At 43.2% G+C, this 18,051-nt stretch overlaps 1 protein-coding gene across 1 annotated transcript in view; it reads left to right on the top strand.

The window, feature by feature from the left end:
- LOC146788617 (mucin-4-like) overlaps positions 1-18,051 on the top strand; it is a 67,713-nt gene that overhangs the window by 4,188 nt on the left and 45,474 nt on the right. The window contains exons 3-5 of the mRNA XM_085633185.1: positions 4,799-4,972; positions 5,082-5,158; positions 17,452-17,522. Of these exons, the coding sequence (XP_085489311.1) occupies positions 4,799-4,972; positions 5,082-5,158; positions 17,452-17,522 (322 nt within the window). The remainder of the gene's footprint in view (positions 1-4,798; positions 4,973-5,081; positions 5,159-17,451; positions 17,523-18,051) is intronic.

Consider the following 18,051-nt stretch of genomic DNA (forward strand, 5'->3'; position numbering starts at 1 on the left):
GATGAGGTTCATGAGGTCTCATCTGGTGTCTGGGAGGCTGTGGAGCATCACATTGCCACCATCTAGATGTGGGAGTACAATAGTCTGGATGGCAGTTCTAAAGTAGCTATCTAAGAGGAATAGTTTCACTTTCATTAGTAGCATGTGCTAGCACCATCTTGAGCTTCTTGGTGATGTGTTCCTTGAAGACAAGTTCAGTATCGAAGGCGAATAAAAAGACTTGGCACTGGGTGATAGTTGAAAGACTGACTCAGTCCATGTACATGGTTTTTAGCCAGGTTTTGAAAAGTTAAGTTTAATTGTTATTTAACAAATGGTCTTCTACCTTGTTGGATTTGAGTTTCAGGTAGCTGCTAGACATCCAAGAAGGGATGAGGCTCAGGTAGTGATTGAGGGGTTGGATAATGGTGCCAGAGAAAGTTTGTCAAGGAAAGTTCCCTCCCAAGAACTCTGCGAAAAGCTCAGCTCCTACCTCCATATGAAGATCAAGGTCCTCTATGACAACTTCAGTGAACAGACGCCAGACACCACCCCCCTCCCCACCGCTGGCGATAAGCTAACCGTCATGACCTGGAATCCCACCACTGTCGACCTCATCACCGCGACCATGAAGAAAACCCACTCAGGAGCCCCAACGGACCCCTACCCACCGCACATATTCTACAGGGTCGCCATCGCACCCGAACTAGGACGGACCATCAACGCCTCCTTCAGATCCGGTGTCTTCCAAGACGACTGGAAGCAGACGGAGGTCAAACCCCTCCTCAAGAAACCAACGGCCGACCCAACGGACCTGAAAAACTACCGGCCCATCTCTCTCCTCCCCTTCACGGCCAAAGTCACCGATAGACTCGTAAACGGCCAGCTGGCCGCTCTCATCGAAGAAAACTCCATCCTAGACACCTCCCAGTCTGGATTCCTCCTTGCCGCCACTGACGACATCTGCATACTACTCGATCAGGGACACACTACGGCCCTCAATCTTCTAGACCTCTCCGCAGCCTTTGACACTGTCTCACACTGCAAGCACGCAGCCAGACTCCATGACGCGGGGATACAAGCAGCCGCCCTCGACTGGATCCAATCCTTTCTCTCCGGTAGAACCCAGAGGATCAGACTCCCTCCCTTCCTCTCCGAACCCACCGATATCAACTGTGGAGTACCCCAAGGATCATCGCTCAGCCCCACGCTCTTCAACATCTACATGGCCCCCCTTGCCGCCATCGTCAGACAGCATGTGCTCAGCATAGTATCCTACGCCGATGACACCCAGCTCATACTCTCACTCACGAAGAATCCAGAAGCCACCAGACTCTGTTTCCATGAATGAATGAAAAACGTCGCAGCTTGGATGAACCATAGCTGCCTGAAGCTCAACTCATAGAAAACTGAGGTCCTCATCCTAGGACCTTCCACCTCCGCCTGGGACAACACCTGGTGGCCCTCCGCCCTCGGGAATACACCCACACCTACAGACCACGCGTGAAACCTCGGCGTCATCTTCAACTCCTTCCTCTCCATGAACCGCCAGATCAACGCCGTCGCTTCCACCAGTTTCAACTGGCTGCGCATCCTCCGCAAGACCTTCACATGGATCCCCCCAGATTTCAGAAGGACCGTCACCCACGCACTTATAACCAGCAGACTGGACTACGGCAATGCCCTATACGCCGGAATCAACAGAACTCTTTGACACAAACTCCAAACCATCCAGAACGCCGCAGCCAGACTCGTCCTCGGGACACCCCGCCATGAACACATGACCCAACACCTACCAGACCTTCACTGGCTCCCCGTCGAGAAGAGGATCGCCTTCAAACTCCTCACCCACACCAACAAAACCCTCTACAACATCGGACCCAAATACCTCAACGAGAGAGTTTCCTTCCACGTACCCAAGAGGAACCTCCGCTCCGACGACCTCGCCCTGGCAGAAGTCCCCTGCATCCACAGAAACAGAGCAGGCGCGAGAGCCTTCTCGTACATCGCAGCCAAGACCTGGAACGAGCTCCTGGTGGTTTTTACAGCATGACCTGACACCCCTTGGGGTATCCTGACATTGAGGAACATTTTCTAGCCATGACCAATGAACTTAAGGAATCTAAACGAGCCAGGTTTTTAAGACACTCACAGAAGGCCTGGGTATTGCCCTAGGAGCAGAGCACCAGAGGAAGAGTGAACAGTAAACATATATCAAACTTGGCCAGAGGATAAGGCTGAGTCAAGGTTAAAGATAACATTTTTGGGTTCAGTGGCATGAAGGACCAGAGAGTGAATGGTCCTTTTAGAATCACAACGTCAATCTTACCACTGGTAAGGGTAATAAATAGGTGAACTAATGTTGGCTGGACTGGTAGGTGGAGGAAAAGTGAGGGACATGGTTGGTGAATTCCAATCAGAACTTCAGAGAATGGATGAGAATGGGATGGTTGATGGTGGTAAAGGAAAGATTATTTTTATCTGAGCTCAAGACGTTGTAATCAATGATTTGTAAAATGACTACTTGATCTAAAGCCACACTGGCAGTCATGCGTGAGATGGTTAGCCGTGATGTAATCTTGTAATTTTAGATATAGGCTTATTTTTGATAACCTTATTGATAAAGGCTTCATGGTTGATGGACTTGTAGTTGGGCTGATCATCGGAACGGAGTGTGGATTTCTTAAGTTGGTAATGCATGATCTGACTCATCTTGAGAGCTTTTGGGAACAAACACTGGGTGAGGGAGGTGTTGATAATGGTGAGCGGGGGTTGAAAGAGTGTCTCCAGAAAGGGTTTTGATGAAGATTGATGAGCTGGCCTCAAGGGAGATACCATATATTCAAAAAATTGTTTCAATGCTTCTACTTATGCTGTACTAATGTTGAAATTGAGGCAGTTTTGACATTAAAGCAATGCTGTATAAATGTTTTGCAAGTTATAGGAGACTGCATGCATTTGTACTTACTGCAGGCAATGTTTGTGGTAATAGCAGGGAAACAGCAGAAAAATTACACACCAGCCCTTCTAGCATTCCCAGTGTGCCCCACAGGTCAAGTGGAACCCTGCTCCAATCTCACTAACATTAAGCTTAATGCATATGTTAGGGGATGGGACAGATGGACAGATTCACTATTGTACCCACAGCCTAACTAGCACTGGGGTTAGTGCATGTGTTCAGGGTGTCATATTTACTATTGCAACTCCAGTCAAGTTGATGATGTTTCAAACAATAAAGTGTTTTTTAATTACCGTTTTAACTTAAAACAGTGGAAAATATTTTAAAATATGTATATTTTATTTAGAACGTATTGTAGATACCCCTTGATCATGAGTGGATGACTAATTTTTCTCCTCTAGAGTTGATGACTTTTCTCCCTAGTCTTGTGTTTTCCCTACTCTAGATCACTTAGGGTCGCGGTGTTTTGATTGGTTGACTTGTATCCTTCCATTGCTGAAGTTGCTTGCATTCAGCGATCAACTTTTTCCTTTGAGTTTAAGCGCTCAGTTTGAATTCTTGTGTTGTCTTGCTCTATCCTTCGTTTGCTGCTTCCCGTTTACTTTCCCATCCCCCTCACCCTCCATGATGATTTCCCCGCTTGTCCATTTTTCGCCCACCCCTCTTCGTGCTGCCTGTTTTATTTATTAATATACCCTCCCAATCTTATCTGTTGCTTCTCTACCCCAGCCCTGCCAAGTTTCCTAGGTCCATGCATGATGTGCTGCTCCAGTCGGGGTTTTCCTTTGAATTGTGGGACTTGCATTATAAAACAAGACTACATGTCCCACAATTCAAAGGAAAAAACCTGAAATGGAGCAGCACATCACACATGGACCTGGGAAACTTGGCAGCTATGCTCCCCACCCTGCTTGGCACTCACTCTCCAACATCATTTTTAAATAAAGTTTCAGTGTCCACCGCACTATCAGCGGGCAGCCATTTTACGATGTTTTTTTACCCATTTCAAGATGGCATTCCACAAATGCGCAGGTGCATGCATCCGTGGAGGGCATTTAGAAATGAGTTTCTAATATTTTAACAGAAGTATTCAAATGTGGTGGCACTAATGCATGAGCATATGCTAAAATATTACAAATGCATTCAAAGATGTAATTTTTGAATGGGTTTATTAAAACCTGTCAAAGATTGTTTCTATGGATATGTGGGATTATATGACAGTCATCTCTGAATTTATGTGTAATATTTTTAGGAAACCTGTTCACAGATGGCCGCTTTTGGGGCTCACTCGCTGCTTTTTATCTGGCATGGGGCATACGTGGGTGGGTTTCTACATTGTATTTAAGGGTATATTTTTTTAATAACTGGGTGCTTCTCATGTCACGGAAAAAGCAGCAGATAATCCAGCTTGTATTTCAAACATTTAAGTTAAGCATTTTACTAATGGTAAATGCACTATTTGGAGAAGTCTCTTTTAGAGGAGGTAGAACTTCAGATCTGGGACCTTAAAAAATAATTGTTAATTAATAAAGTTAAAATCAAATATCTCAGAATGCAAGGTGCTGCTGGATAAACAAACAGGAGGTGATCAAAGAGTCAGGGATGATGAGAATAATAAGAGCACTCACGGACATTTGGAAACCTCACTTATTGGACACACCATAGACATCAGTTATTGATACTACGAGCAGCTGCATTTGCTCCTGACATCTCCCCCCCCCCCTCCTCCAGCCTTCTCATTCCAAAGCTTTCTTTAAAGAAACCCCTGAGAATGATTGGCTTTGCCAGTGCTTGTTTTCCATGTCTTTGTTTATCTATTTAAACCGTAAACTTTAGCAGACATATGCTACATTTTTGCAGGAAATGGAACGTTTTGCTGCTCTTCGGAGTGCGACGCGAACCGCTGCCTGAACGGAGGAACGTGTCTCCTCTCGGGCGCGCGCTGCGCGGATCAGATCTGCACGTGCCCCGCTGGGTACGAGGGAGAAACGTGTTCAGAGCAGAGCTCGCTTTTTGTGCCCGTGGCTAGTAAAGGTAAGTCCAAAATAGCTCAAAAATGCATCGCTTTCTTCCTCTGCTTTGTGAAAATACGTTGCATTTTTATAATCCATGTCACTAAATATGTTCGAATTAATTCCATCAGCTAATATCCCGAAAAGAACTGTCATTCTGGTTTTGTCTTCAATATTTGCTTTCAACAGCACAGATGCAGGATGCCAGGTTAGTCACTTTCAGTTAAAATATTCATGTTATCTTTGTAAATATGGGAATCAGTCGTATTGTCATCTGAAAATACAAAGCCGCATCAGTGCACCTGAATGAATACAAAACTGATCTGGTTTTCATACAATACAGCATCTCCCAAAAGTGAATCCTTATTTTTAGGGATATTGATAGCTTTTCTGGCGATTGATTATTTTCCATCGTTGGGTATGTTTGCTTCTAATGTCTTAATAAAGGTAAAACCCCAGTAACCACCTGGGAGCAAGGGGAATACCACACAACAATGTGTAGGTCCCTGTGGGAATTTAAATCAATAAACTGATGAAGAAAGAGAGGTGAAATAAAACAAAACCCATCCACTAAATTAACCTACTCCCTTAAGTAACATTATGAAAAACTTCACTATGCAGGAGATATTAAAACTCCAAGATCATGCAGCAAACTATACGAAAATATATAACATTGAAGTCTCTTTGGGGTCGATTCCGATCTCGCTCGGAAGGGCTCCGAACGCGATCCGGACGGAAAAAGTAAGAGCCGTACGTGTGTTTTCCAACCAACTTATACAGCTGTATGAGTGAGCAAGTACGATGTGAAAAATGCAAAATTGCCGACCAAATTGTTTACGGGTCCAAACCGCTCCATACGTCTCGTTCGTAAGCAAACCGTGCTGTGCAATGGAGGCGATTCCCGACCGAGCCAGTACGATGCACGATCCGGACAGCCTGATCGAGTCGGAGCCTCCGACTCATAAACTCTCCGGGAAGCGGACTTCAGGGGTCACCCGAAGTCGTACACGTCAATCACAGGGGGGAGCCAAGGATCCCCCCTACACATGTATGTACGGTGCAGGTGGCAAAGAATCATCCCCACTACAGGGGGCGACCTTGTGCGCAACGTACCCTTTTTGTCAATGGGAGCCTATGTACGCGTCGTACAACAGGCTCCCATTGACTTCTATGGGGCTCCGAGTGACCCGTGTCCGTCAGCGCTTGTTCCCATCATACTCGGGCGCTCGGAGCCCCGGAGCACAAGTCGGTCGGAAAGCCCTCCGGATCCGAATCGGATGGAGCCTTCTCTCAGGAATATGGGAATCGGCTCCTAAGTGTTTATCTTAAAAATAATAACAAAACAAGGTGTATAAATATTGTTGACATGATTCAGCGATAGACTTCCTCAGGACCAAGTTGGCCTTGATGCTATGTAGTTGTACGGAACCATCACAAAATGGACACGTCTGGCGAAGGTAGCATGGGTGGCGTTATGCCTCATATAGAAGGAACAGGTTCCCAGCTGGCTGTTTAAATTGTGTCTATAAATCGAGAAAGGATCAGATACCAAGGGGCCTATATACAAGCCCATTGCACTGCAGGTGCATCAATTTCTTTGACGCATCGGCGGTGCAATGAGCTTGCCCATATTTACAAGCCCACGTAAAGTCACCCTGCGTGAATTTTCATGGCCTTGTAAATATGGGCCCCTTTCACGCATTATTCTGTGTAAAAAAGAGGGTTCCTTGGTGTAGTTGTGGGTGCTCCCACACAACATCCACGGAACTTGACGCATTCCCAGATTTACATTTTGTAAAATTGGGAATGCATCAGAATTCAACGCCTCCCCAGGAGAGAGGTAGGAATGGTGCAATGAGGAGAAAACTTTTATTTCTTCTTGTTTTTCCTTTTTCGATTCTGCTGTATTTAGCTGCATGCATAGAAAGAGTAAAATGCCATTAATGGTTGTTTTTGTACAGGAAGGTGTCTCTTCCTGCACAAAAACAATCATCCTCACAGCGCAAGCACCCTTGCAAAATGAAGCAAGTGTGTCTGCGCTGGTGCATGGCAGATAGTTGTGCGCCAGCGCATGGGAAAGCACAAGGATTTGTCGTATTGTTATTAATATGATGCATCCCTGTGCTTTAAAAATGGCCCCACTGCGGCGTAGTGACCTCCTTAGAGAAGAGGGAAGGCTACAGAGCTTCAAGAAGTGGAACCTTATAGATATATCTACAGTGGGTGACATGTGGAAGGGAGACAATGTGCTTGGTTGGAATGATCTACAAGCCCAATATGAATCCTTTAGATCGCTACAACTTAAACATGCACTCACGACACACATCCCCAGCACACCCCGGTCCTGGAGTCCTCTCTGTTGGGGGACAGAGTTCTATCTGAAGCCCTGCCTGAAAAAACTGTCTCACTCATATATAAGAAACTAATTAACAATTATCACCTGACATCCTGCCACTTTAAGAGCTACGTGGGAGTGGGTCATCGGGGAGTGTGGGCATGTGGAGTGGGAAGAAGCATTCGGGGCGTTACGAGAAGGGACAACAAATGCAGGATTCCGATTGATCCAATTGTGCATCTTGCACCGTTCATACTACTCCCACACTTCCGTCTAAGCAATGGGCCCATGCCCTACAGACCTTTGCCTTCGGGGCTACGGTGAGCAGGGCACATTGTTTCACATCCTGTGGTCCTGCCCCATCATACGGTGCTATTGGCACTACAGAAATATAGTGGGGAAGTCATGGGGGTAAAAATTCTGGACTCAGCAAAAACATGTCTTTTGCACATATGGGGGAGGATCCACCTCCGAGATATGAGAAAATATGGTTATCTTTGGGGATTGCAGTGGCCGATGCAACATAGCACACTTGTGGGGTGCAAAAGAGGCTCCAACTGTGGTGGGATGGGTATGAGACATGGACTGATGTATGTCAAATGAAGGACAATCTATTTGGGCAGGGGGTGTCCATGCTAATGGAAATAAATATGGTCTGGTTGGCGCTCCTGTAGAGGAATGGGTGAGGTGTCCAGTGAAGGTCCCGATGTCCATGAGGAAAATTCTCTCTGATATTGTGATAACTAGCTTTTGTATGGTGCTTGACGTATCAGGCTCTGCAGTCGAAATGGTATACATGTATTAAGCTTCAGGGTCCCACCCTCCCCCCCCCCCCCCCCCCCCCAGTGATGACACATGAAAATAATGCAGGATGTATATGCTACTGTTTACCTATAAAATACAATAAACAGATTTATAGAAAAAAGAAAGATTTGCAGCAAAATAGATGCGAGGATGCATTTTGTGCTAAGAAAATAGCTCTAAATGTGAAACAATATGAAGAGCCGCTCAACCAGGTGCTCCCTCATGTTAAATTTGTTGTAGGTGTGTTTTTTTTTCCCAGATAACTCTTAATTACGCAAGTGGGAGTATTCGCATAATTATTGGTAATCTTGCATCGAAGAGTAATGCAGAATTACCAAAATGACTCTGATTACTATGGCATAATTAACATTATTCCCAGGCCTAGTTCTAACCCTCATCCTACAACTACTCCTAATAATACAATTTATTATTATAATGCTCCAAAATGTCCACAAAATCTCTAAGCCAAATCCTAACATAAATCCATCATTGATGCTATCACTAAACGTAACCCCTGACCTAACTCTGGCTCTGCACCTGGACCCTAACTTAAACCTGAGACTATTCCTAATTCTAAGCCTGGTTCTAAGTCTAACTGTAACTCTATTACTAAGTGTAGCCCTGTGCCTAACTCTGACTTTAAACCTGAACCCTAACCTAAACCTATTCTCTGACACTAAACCTGAACCCTAACCCAAACCTATTCCTAACTTTCACACCAACTCTATTGTTAAATTTAATTCTAACTCAAACTCTATCACTTGACTTAACCACCAGCTTAACTCTATACCTGAACCCTAACCTAAACCTATTGCTACCACTCACTGTATTTCCGACTCTAACTCTGTCACTAACCCTAACATTTAACCTAATTCTGATTCTACACCTGAATCCTAATCTAACTCTAACTCTGACTGTAATTCTAACTCTTACAATATCACTAAACCCAACCATTAACCTAACCTGAAACCTGCCCTAAACCTATACTTAACTTTAAATCTAAATATAACTCTATTTCTAGCATTATCATTAGACCCAGGGGCTGATTTATCAAACTTTGATGCAATGCAACACGGCAAGACAATTTACTCCACTAAGTCAAATGGAGAGGGCAGGAATGTGCCATAACTGTCAAGACATGGCACATCCTGCTCCCTCTATGTACTGGCACACTCAGTACATCGCAGCTCCAATGCAGGCACCCTTGAGTCATAATGCAAGTGTGCGTGTGTTGCTGGCATTATTGTTTTTGTGCAGGAAGGGACACCTCCCTGCACAAAAACAATCTTAAGAGGCTTTTCGTATTTCTGTGCTGCAGAATGCCAAAGATAGAAAAAGGAAACAACATGGAGAAATAAATATATTTCTTATTTGTTGCATATCTATCAGGAAGACATAGCATTTTGACGCATTTCCAGGTTTAACATTTTTGGTAGTTCTGGTAACGCGTCAAAATCCATGGGTGGACGTGTGGTAACTCCCATGCTCTACGCAAGGCAGCATCCCATTCTGTAAACCTTACTTTGTTATCACTTGTATCTCATCTTCCATGTGTCATTATGTTTTAATGCTAATACTGTTTTCTTTATATTGACCTAAAAATAAATGTCGTTTTAGCTACATTTTCTTCATGGATGAGTCTTCGTAATAGTATTCCTTTCCAATAGTATTTCCACTGAGATATAATCTGCAAAGGGAACCTAATCATTCACTGAACATAGTGGTGAGTGATAATATGCTGTTCCCATCCAGTGTAAGCCCCACCACTAAACAGAGAGAGCATTTATTGGCCAGGCCCCTTTCAGGTCACGCTCCATAGGTCAGTTCACCCTGATTACTGAGCAAAAATGTTTTCTCCTCATTATGGGACCACTTTCCAAACTACATTTTGTAGCATGTTTAGATGTACTACAGTAGTAGCATCTACTGTCTTTTCTATGCAGCGATTTGTGCCACAACTGCGGATTTCTCCACACACATAGCTCTACACTTTTGTGCGAAATGTGGGGGGAACAGAGATTAGTGGCTGTACATTGAGGAATACTTAAACTTAAGCGGAAAGCGTTCAGGGAGCGGCTTGAGGAATACTTAAACTTAAGCGGAAAGCGTTCAGGGAGCGGCATGCATGACTTTGGGAATCGACATGCAAATTCAAAACATACACTCACATAAGAGTAAGTAAACCCATTGCTATTCACAAACTGCAATACTAAAGTTACTACAACCAAACATGTCTCAAAATAGTCTAAATATGTTCCAGCCAATGGAGCCAGGGGCTTATAATAACTCCTTAAAAAATAGTGTTAAAATAAATGCATTCATTTTGACTTTTAAAATAAATGAATACAAATAAAATGAAATAAATATATACAGTTTGCTTAATTTGGAAAAAATACATATATAATTAAAAAAATAATAGATATATTTTAGTATAAAATTATAATACATTAAAAAAAGTATTAAGTAATTACTAGAACGTAATAATAATTTTACACATAACTTGTAATAATTTGGAATGCACATTAAATAAAAAGAAATATTTTAATCTAGGTGGGATTTTTATTGTTTTATGAGGGGTATTATTTTAATGTTAAACAATATATCTCTTACCAATACATATTTAATGCACAATTACTTTGATATGGTGCAACATTTTATTCAATTAATTCTACATTTAAAATAAATATGTCCAATTATGTTGCTTTCATATTTTATCATAAAATATACATAGTTTTTTAGCTTAACAAACTTGAATACATTTGGTGTATTTAACAATTGGGATATCTCTGTCTGGTGGCGGAGATCTCCACCTATCTGTAAAAAGTTACAATTAGTAACTCTAAACTCCTAAATCCTGTTTTGCAAGGCCCCACCAGGTGGTAGAAAAACCTAAGCTTACAGCTAGGTTTACACTCAGGAATGGTGATTAGCAAAAAAGTGTAAAGTTACTCCTTAGTACAGGAGTAGATTTACACATTTAATTTCCACAATGGTTAATATAATAAACGGTTGTAACCAAATCCAATATCATCATGGTAATGTATAGCTAAATAACTGCAAACTTATAATCCTTTGTGCTATTAGTCTACTCATCAAAATCACACGTAGAAAAAAGCCCTGTCTCTTTAGTCATCCTAAACACATTCTTATCTCTTCCATCTAAGTATATGAACAATCTCACTGTTCTTCTTATTACTTGCATATCAAAGTCCTTGCAAACAACACCACACAGGCTACCAGACCTAAAGAAACCTCTCCTGTATCAAACTGAAACAATTGGCTCCTTCTCCATGTGAGTGGCTCTGAAGGTTTCAATCTACTCATGTGCAAACCTTCAGGATAGTTCCACCCTTAGACACTGATGACCAAGTGGACATATTGTTGTCCTTCATTCTACATTCTTTCGACATTGAGAATCACTTTGCTCTTACATAGTTTTTTTACATCGTTGCCCCCTTGTTATAAATTAATGCTACATGACAAGGCATCTGTACCTGTCCTCTCTAGGATTATTTTCAGAGTATCTCAACGTGAGATGCCAAAGAAAGCATTGACTATTGGTCTTAAATAGAGGTGTGATCCCTACGTGCAATCATTTTTCAGAGAACTATATTAACCTATGGGACTCCACCTTGGGTTGTACTAGTCCAGAAACTTAATCTTCCACTGTTGACCAAATCCACCAAGTCAGTGTACAAAATGCTGCTTTACTGGGGACCATTTATAGAAAATGAGCATGAACTGGATCCATATTAGAAGAACTAGACATGTCAAGGTCTTCTAAACAAGGGTAACAAGTTGTGTACCATCTGTGCTTGAGTATAAATACTTTAATGGCTCAATAGCATACATGGTGCTCATACCATCCTGGGTCTTTTACTCCTGTCTTCCTCTCATGTATAAGAATCTCCAAATCCCTATGGTTGCAAACTGCAGTCAGGGGAAACAGAGAACAGTCATGTGATAGAGCCTGTGCATGCCGTGAGCACGGAATGATGGTGGATTCCTTTGTCTCCCTTCTCCCAGGGGACTGACATAGGGAATGGGCTAACGAAGAATCCTAACTCCTAATAATTTAACTTTATGCTAAAAACACCGCCAGAACATGGGGCATCCTTCCAGAACAAATCTAGGAGACTGATGCAAGTCTTGTGGTTTGTGAAGTTGCATTTTGTCATGAAATGCCATTAATGTTTTGTAAAATGTCACAAAATGTTACAAAATAAATTTGTGCAGTTTCTCATGTGAAAATGTAATACTAGGGCATACCTTGCACAGAGAAGTCAAGCTAAATATGGTATGAGCCTGAACCAATGTCACTCTACCTGCGCAACATTTTCTGTTAAGCCACATTTTCATGAATAAAAATAAAGTACATTTTGTCAAATGTTGTCAAAATTCATGTAACATAAAGTTCTGCATGTATATGTTTCTTTTACTTGGGCCAACCTGGCTAACAATCTACTCTCAGGGTTGGGGGCCAGAATGGTGACTTACATGTCTAGCCCATGTAGTTCATTCCTACTGAGATCCAAGCAGCTTTGACCCCTGCTGGGGCTAAGACCATTCCATCCTTAAGATTGGCGAAAGAGATCAGGCCACTCAAACCATCATGTAATAGTGACTCTACTTGCTTCTAATGTCCACCAGTCCACCTCTTGAGATAGCCCCGCCATTGGGGTACCCTTCCTAATAGGATGTCTCTCAGAGGAACATTCTATAGTTACTATCTCCTGAGCCTCACTAGAGGCGTCATCTCGCACCAGCTCGCTGTCTCTCTGCAACTACCCAAATATTGACACACAAAGAAGCAGATGAGGGCAATCCAAAGCACAGGTAAAATACACTTCCTGTTTAAATGTATGTGGCTGAGATAAGCCAGCACAGGCTACTGGCAATAGGTGAGAGCAGCCAAGGAAGATGCAGGCAGCTAGAATGCAGCCCCCCTGATCTTTCCACGCTGAAACATGAAACAGAGAATGTGCTACAAAATCATTCCTCCACGGGTGCTTTAATCGCAGTGGTTTCAGTGTGATCTTTGTATCCTTTGAAGCCCACTTTTTAAGCCTCTATTTTTTAACGGTCAAAATTGTGTTATAATTTTTACAAAAGCCTACTTTTGACTTTTATAGTCTTCATCTTTTAACTGGTTTGCTACTTAAGTTGTTAATTCCTTAACAGAAAAGCAAGATTGGGCAACATTTAGACCCTCCCTACAAACTCCCTAGATTAAGATACTGGGATTGCGGGGAGCCTGGAATCTCCACGGGTTGTGAGTTACTTCTATACAATGAGGCATAACATGTGGGCCTAAGAATACTATGTTAAATCCATGTGCTTCTCCCCACTATGAGAGACATGATGGGCCCAAAACCACATCTGTTTGCCACATTTTTGGACCAGGGTACAGCAGCTGAGGGTGAGTGGGGGCATCATTTACAGCTCCTCACATTTTTCAAGTGCAGTGCAGGCTAGGGTCAGGCACAGCTGTGGCCTGCAGCCCCCACACTGCTGCATGGAGGTCCAGGTCTGGCATTACTGGCACTGCATTTTCAGAACCACCAAGCGAATAAGAAGGCAAGGAGCAGTATCACCCCGGTGAGTGTTGTCTCCAGGACTCCTGGCCAGTATTAACATATGGGATAAAACTTCCCCTGCTATAGATTATAAGGATATTGCACTGAAGAGTTTAATGACCATATAGAGGAACAAAGTTAAAGGCCAAGTTCCTTTGTAAGGGTTATGGTATTATGAGATGACTAGCATGTATGGCAGGGGGCTGTTTATTCCTTGTAATACAGGGTCACACTAACACCTTTACCACAAACCACTTAAATTCTGAGAGTCAAATTACGAGATTTTGGCAGATCGGTGGCGCGGAGGTTCAAACTGTCATGCCACTGCTCTGCCAAAGCTCGTGCTGCCAGCCAGATTGTGACTTATTCGTAGTCTGGCAGGTGGGAGGTATGGCGGTCCCCACTGCGATGCCCTTTAAAAGGCCTTTTAAAAAGGCATCACAAAGGAACACCACACAAGAAAAGGACTTGTAAGTTCATGCCATGCAGGAACCTATGTACATGCGAACAAGGGGGCACATGTTAGGCCCCCCTGTGTGCATCCACATATGTCTAAGGCTCATGGGGGGTCCTGTAGGGCCCCCTTTGTTTCCTCTCAGCCAGGCTTTTCATGGTGGTGGATCTTGTGGCGGCTGAGAGGAAACTTGTAATATGCTTGGCGTGATCGTGGCGGGACTGTGGCGGTCTCAGTAAGCATATTACGGCCTCTGACTACTGCTCCTATGTCGAGGAACGGTGGTTCCCTGGCAGAACCGGCGGTTCTAGTGTGGCTGTCGGACCTTGGGTGCAGCAGTGACTGGATCCAACACTGCTGCGCCACCACTGGTCTGGCGGTCCGATGACCGCCAGACTCGTAATTTGGCCCTTAGTGTGTAGCTCTTTCATATGAAAAAGTGAGAGCATGTTTGCAAACATGACGATTAAAAACAGAAACTCTAGTGCAAGATTTAGCACATCAAAAGGCTGATAAATATGTGTTGCAAAAATATATTAGAAAAAGTTTAGTAAAAGTCCATACATGCCAATAGATCCTGATTTGTTTTTATTATATCCCTCACTTTGCTCTTCTGAATGTTTGTCATATATAAAAGTCATTTATTTCCTTTTTTTTAAAAAAAGGCACAGTAGCTCAAAATGTGTAGAAACATTGAGGAAGGTTATCACCTTTCTATAATTACTTAAGGAGTGAAAACAAAAAGCGTTGTCATAAATATCTCCTTTCCTCATGTCACTCTACAGCTAGTAAAACAGAGGAGAAAAAACAAGAGCTACATTATTTTTCATTCTGTAATGATGTTCTGCGACTTGACCTGCTTTCCCCTCCACTCCTGGCTCTAGCAGCAGACATTGTGAAGTCAGAACTCACTGAACCCAATTGTACTCATCTATTACATTAGAATTCCGACATCATTTTTTTATTGTAGGAGATTGGGTGTGTCAGAAGTCACCAAATATATATGGGATAAAGTACTCCCTCTGCATACGGGCTTCTCAGGCTTTATTTCGCCTCTGTGTCCTGCGTCGAGCATCCCACCCACAAGTGTGTATTTTCAATGTGGGTGGTCCTCCCATGGTATTTTTATTTCTTAAACAATATTATCCTTAAATAAGAAATGTAACAAAAATAATAATAAACATCCAATGTAGAGAACCAGAAATATGAGCTTTTAAAGAATAAACAATTTCTAGTACTTAAAAACGTATGGCGCCACTTTAGAACATCTGGTCACGCTTGACCAGGATAAAGTAAGGGTTTAAGGCCAACCGGAGTCAAGTCCTGGTCAGATACACTAAGCGGGAGGCCTCGTTCAAAATGTTACCTCCATCAAGCCGATTTGTTGCAACATCATTGGATTGCAATTTTTTTGCAAGGCCCCAGACAAAATCCTGGAAGTCCAGGCCAGTTCACGGTTGAAGGTAGACAGCTTGACTCTCGATGTTGAGTCAGTCACATCATGGAGCTTTTTCCAAAAGTTGCTCCAAACTTCTGGAACTTCTTCCTGAAGTTCCTCTTGAGGGTCAAAAGTGTCCAAAACACAGATCCAAGAGCCTGTAATCTCCTAGATGGCCCTTGGTATGTCTGGACTACAATTTCCACAATCCACCTTGCTAAATCCTTAAAAGTCCACTAGACACACTCTACGATAGGGACTCTTGGTGGAGATGATGCAGGTGGGTTCTGTCAACCTGTAGCTTGCAGGGGGTCCACTGCTTAATCCTTTTTGAAGCAAGGCAAAGTCCTTAGAGCTGTTGTAACAGATTGTGCACCAGGTGCAGTCTATCAGAGCACAATCCTTTTGGTGCAAACCCAGATTCCAGCTGGGCAGTCCTTTTTCTCCTTGTAGTTTCAGGCAGCATATCTGAGGTGCTATGCAGCTCTCCATAGTTATTCACAGTTTCTGGTCGTCAAGCATTTAGGCACCCCTGACTAATGTGATGCAGGGAGATATCCAGGTGTATTACCACTTTCTCCAACGCGGAGCATATTCTTGTCTCAGAAAGCACCATTCTCTCAAAATCCAACATGGAGAAAGTCTCTCCTTTTGGGTTAGATCTGGCTAAGCCAACCAACTAGTGTGGCTAAGTTTCCTAATCACTCCCCTTCCAACCCTCTCTCTAATTTAATAAAGGGGCTCCTGTGAGGCTTGGATAGCAGGGTGTGGGGGTCAGACTGTGCTGTCCTAAAGTGTTGTCCTCCCTTTGAAGACCAGTTTGGCTACCCCTCACCCCCTTCCTGACACCTGCTCTGCAGCTTGTACTTCTCCTCCCAAAGGAAACTCATTGTCTCTCTAGCAGGGCTTTTTACACAACACATTAGAGTAGCCTGGCCAGCCTGAGCAGAGGTCCGCCAATCAAGAGAGAACAGCTGAGAGGCTGAATCCTGGAGCACAGAAAGCAACGTTTAATAACTTGCTTTCTGTCAAAGTTATATAAACCTATCAGTAGAAAGTTGTTGGATTTATCTTCACTTTTAATTTGATAACTTGAAGTGTATTCTTGTGTGGTTCCTATCAATATTTATAATTAAATACAATATTACAATGTTTGCCTATGGAGCCATGCACTGCAATAGGGGAAATCGAAATTGGCAGGTTTTTCCTCACCTGGGCTCATAAACCATCTTTTATAATGCCCCTGCTTATAGTTACAAGGCACCTTGCCGAGCTCTTAGGGGTGACATATGTAAACATAAGGTAGATTAATACTTTGGAAGTAATTTTAAATCCAAAGTCGAATGTGCCTTTAATTTAAGTTTAAAATCAGCCTTCAAGGCAGGGCTGGCTTTTAAAATGACAGCAGGCACCACAGTAGTGCACTATCCACTACTGGGCCTTTAAACCTCCCTGACCTAATATATACTAGGGACTTACAGGGGTCTGTCATTGACAATTGTAATTATACCAAATTACCATGTACTTCTTACACAGCGCACAGGCCCTGTGTCTGGTTAGCAGAGCCTAGGGCACAATCAGGCAGACACCCAGCACCTAGTAGTCAAAATGGGAGAAAGAATTAGGGGGACTCTGCAAACAGGTCCTGATTTCTCACACAGTCCCAACATGCAATGCTGGAAATGTCATTTGAACTTATTTCCTTATTTCGTCAGTAGAATCTGCAGACTTGTGTCCACCGGTCTCCAATACCCATACAAGATATTGCAATGCTCGGTCATTTGCACCAACTTCTTTGGATTGTGAAATATATTTTACGGAGGGCAGGGTGTGTGAGATATGATCTTTGGAGCCATCTAAAGTATATGACCCCTCTTCCATTTTATTTTTCCAGATTCAGGCAGTCCTTGCAGATCTACCAGTGAGAGGGCTGTTTCATACCAACAGCAACCACCGCACTATATTGTAAGTAACTAAAGAGCTGAACAGCACAGTATCCCCGAGTGCAGAGGGCACTACAGGCAAAAACTCACATAAAAAGAGCAAAAAACGTGTAGCCACCTAAGACCTCAGAAGTGTCTAGATAGAGTTTCAGGGCCTCATTTACAATATTTTGCTGTAGGGCAGTGCCGCAAGCCTTCCTGCGGTGCTACCCTATGGCAAAAGAAAAGAACAGATTTGCATCCTATCGATCAGATATGGCGCATTCCTGTCTTCTTTCCTGTGAATTGTGCTCAATTGGCGGCCACGCGCCAACACAGGCACCCTTGCACCATGGTGCAACGGTGTCCGTGTTGTAGGGATGATTATTTTTGTGCAGGAAGGGACATCTTTAGGTGATTTCCTCTTTCTATGTGTGCTGCTGAATGCAGCATACATAAAAAGAGGAAAAAACAAAGAGAAAGTATTTAATTTCTTCTCGTTGCACCACCCATATGGCTCCACTTGTGAGCCATAGCCTTTTGATGCATTCCCAGGTTTATCCCAGGTTTAC

The sequence above is a fragment of the Triturus cristatus genome, chromosome 11 (assembly GCF_964204655.1).
Source record: "Triturus cristatus chromosome 11, aTriCri1.1, whole genome shotgun sequence".
Lineage (NCBI taxonomy): Eukaryota > Metazoa > Chordata > Amphibia > Caudata > Salamandridae > Triturus > Triturus cristatus.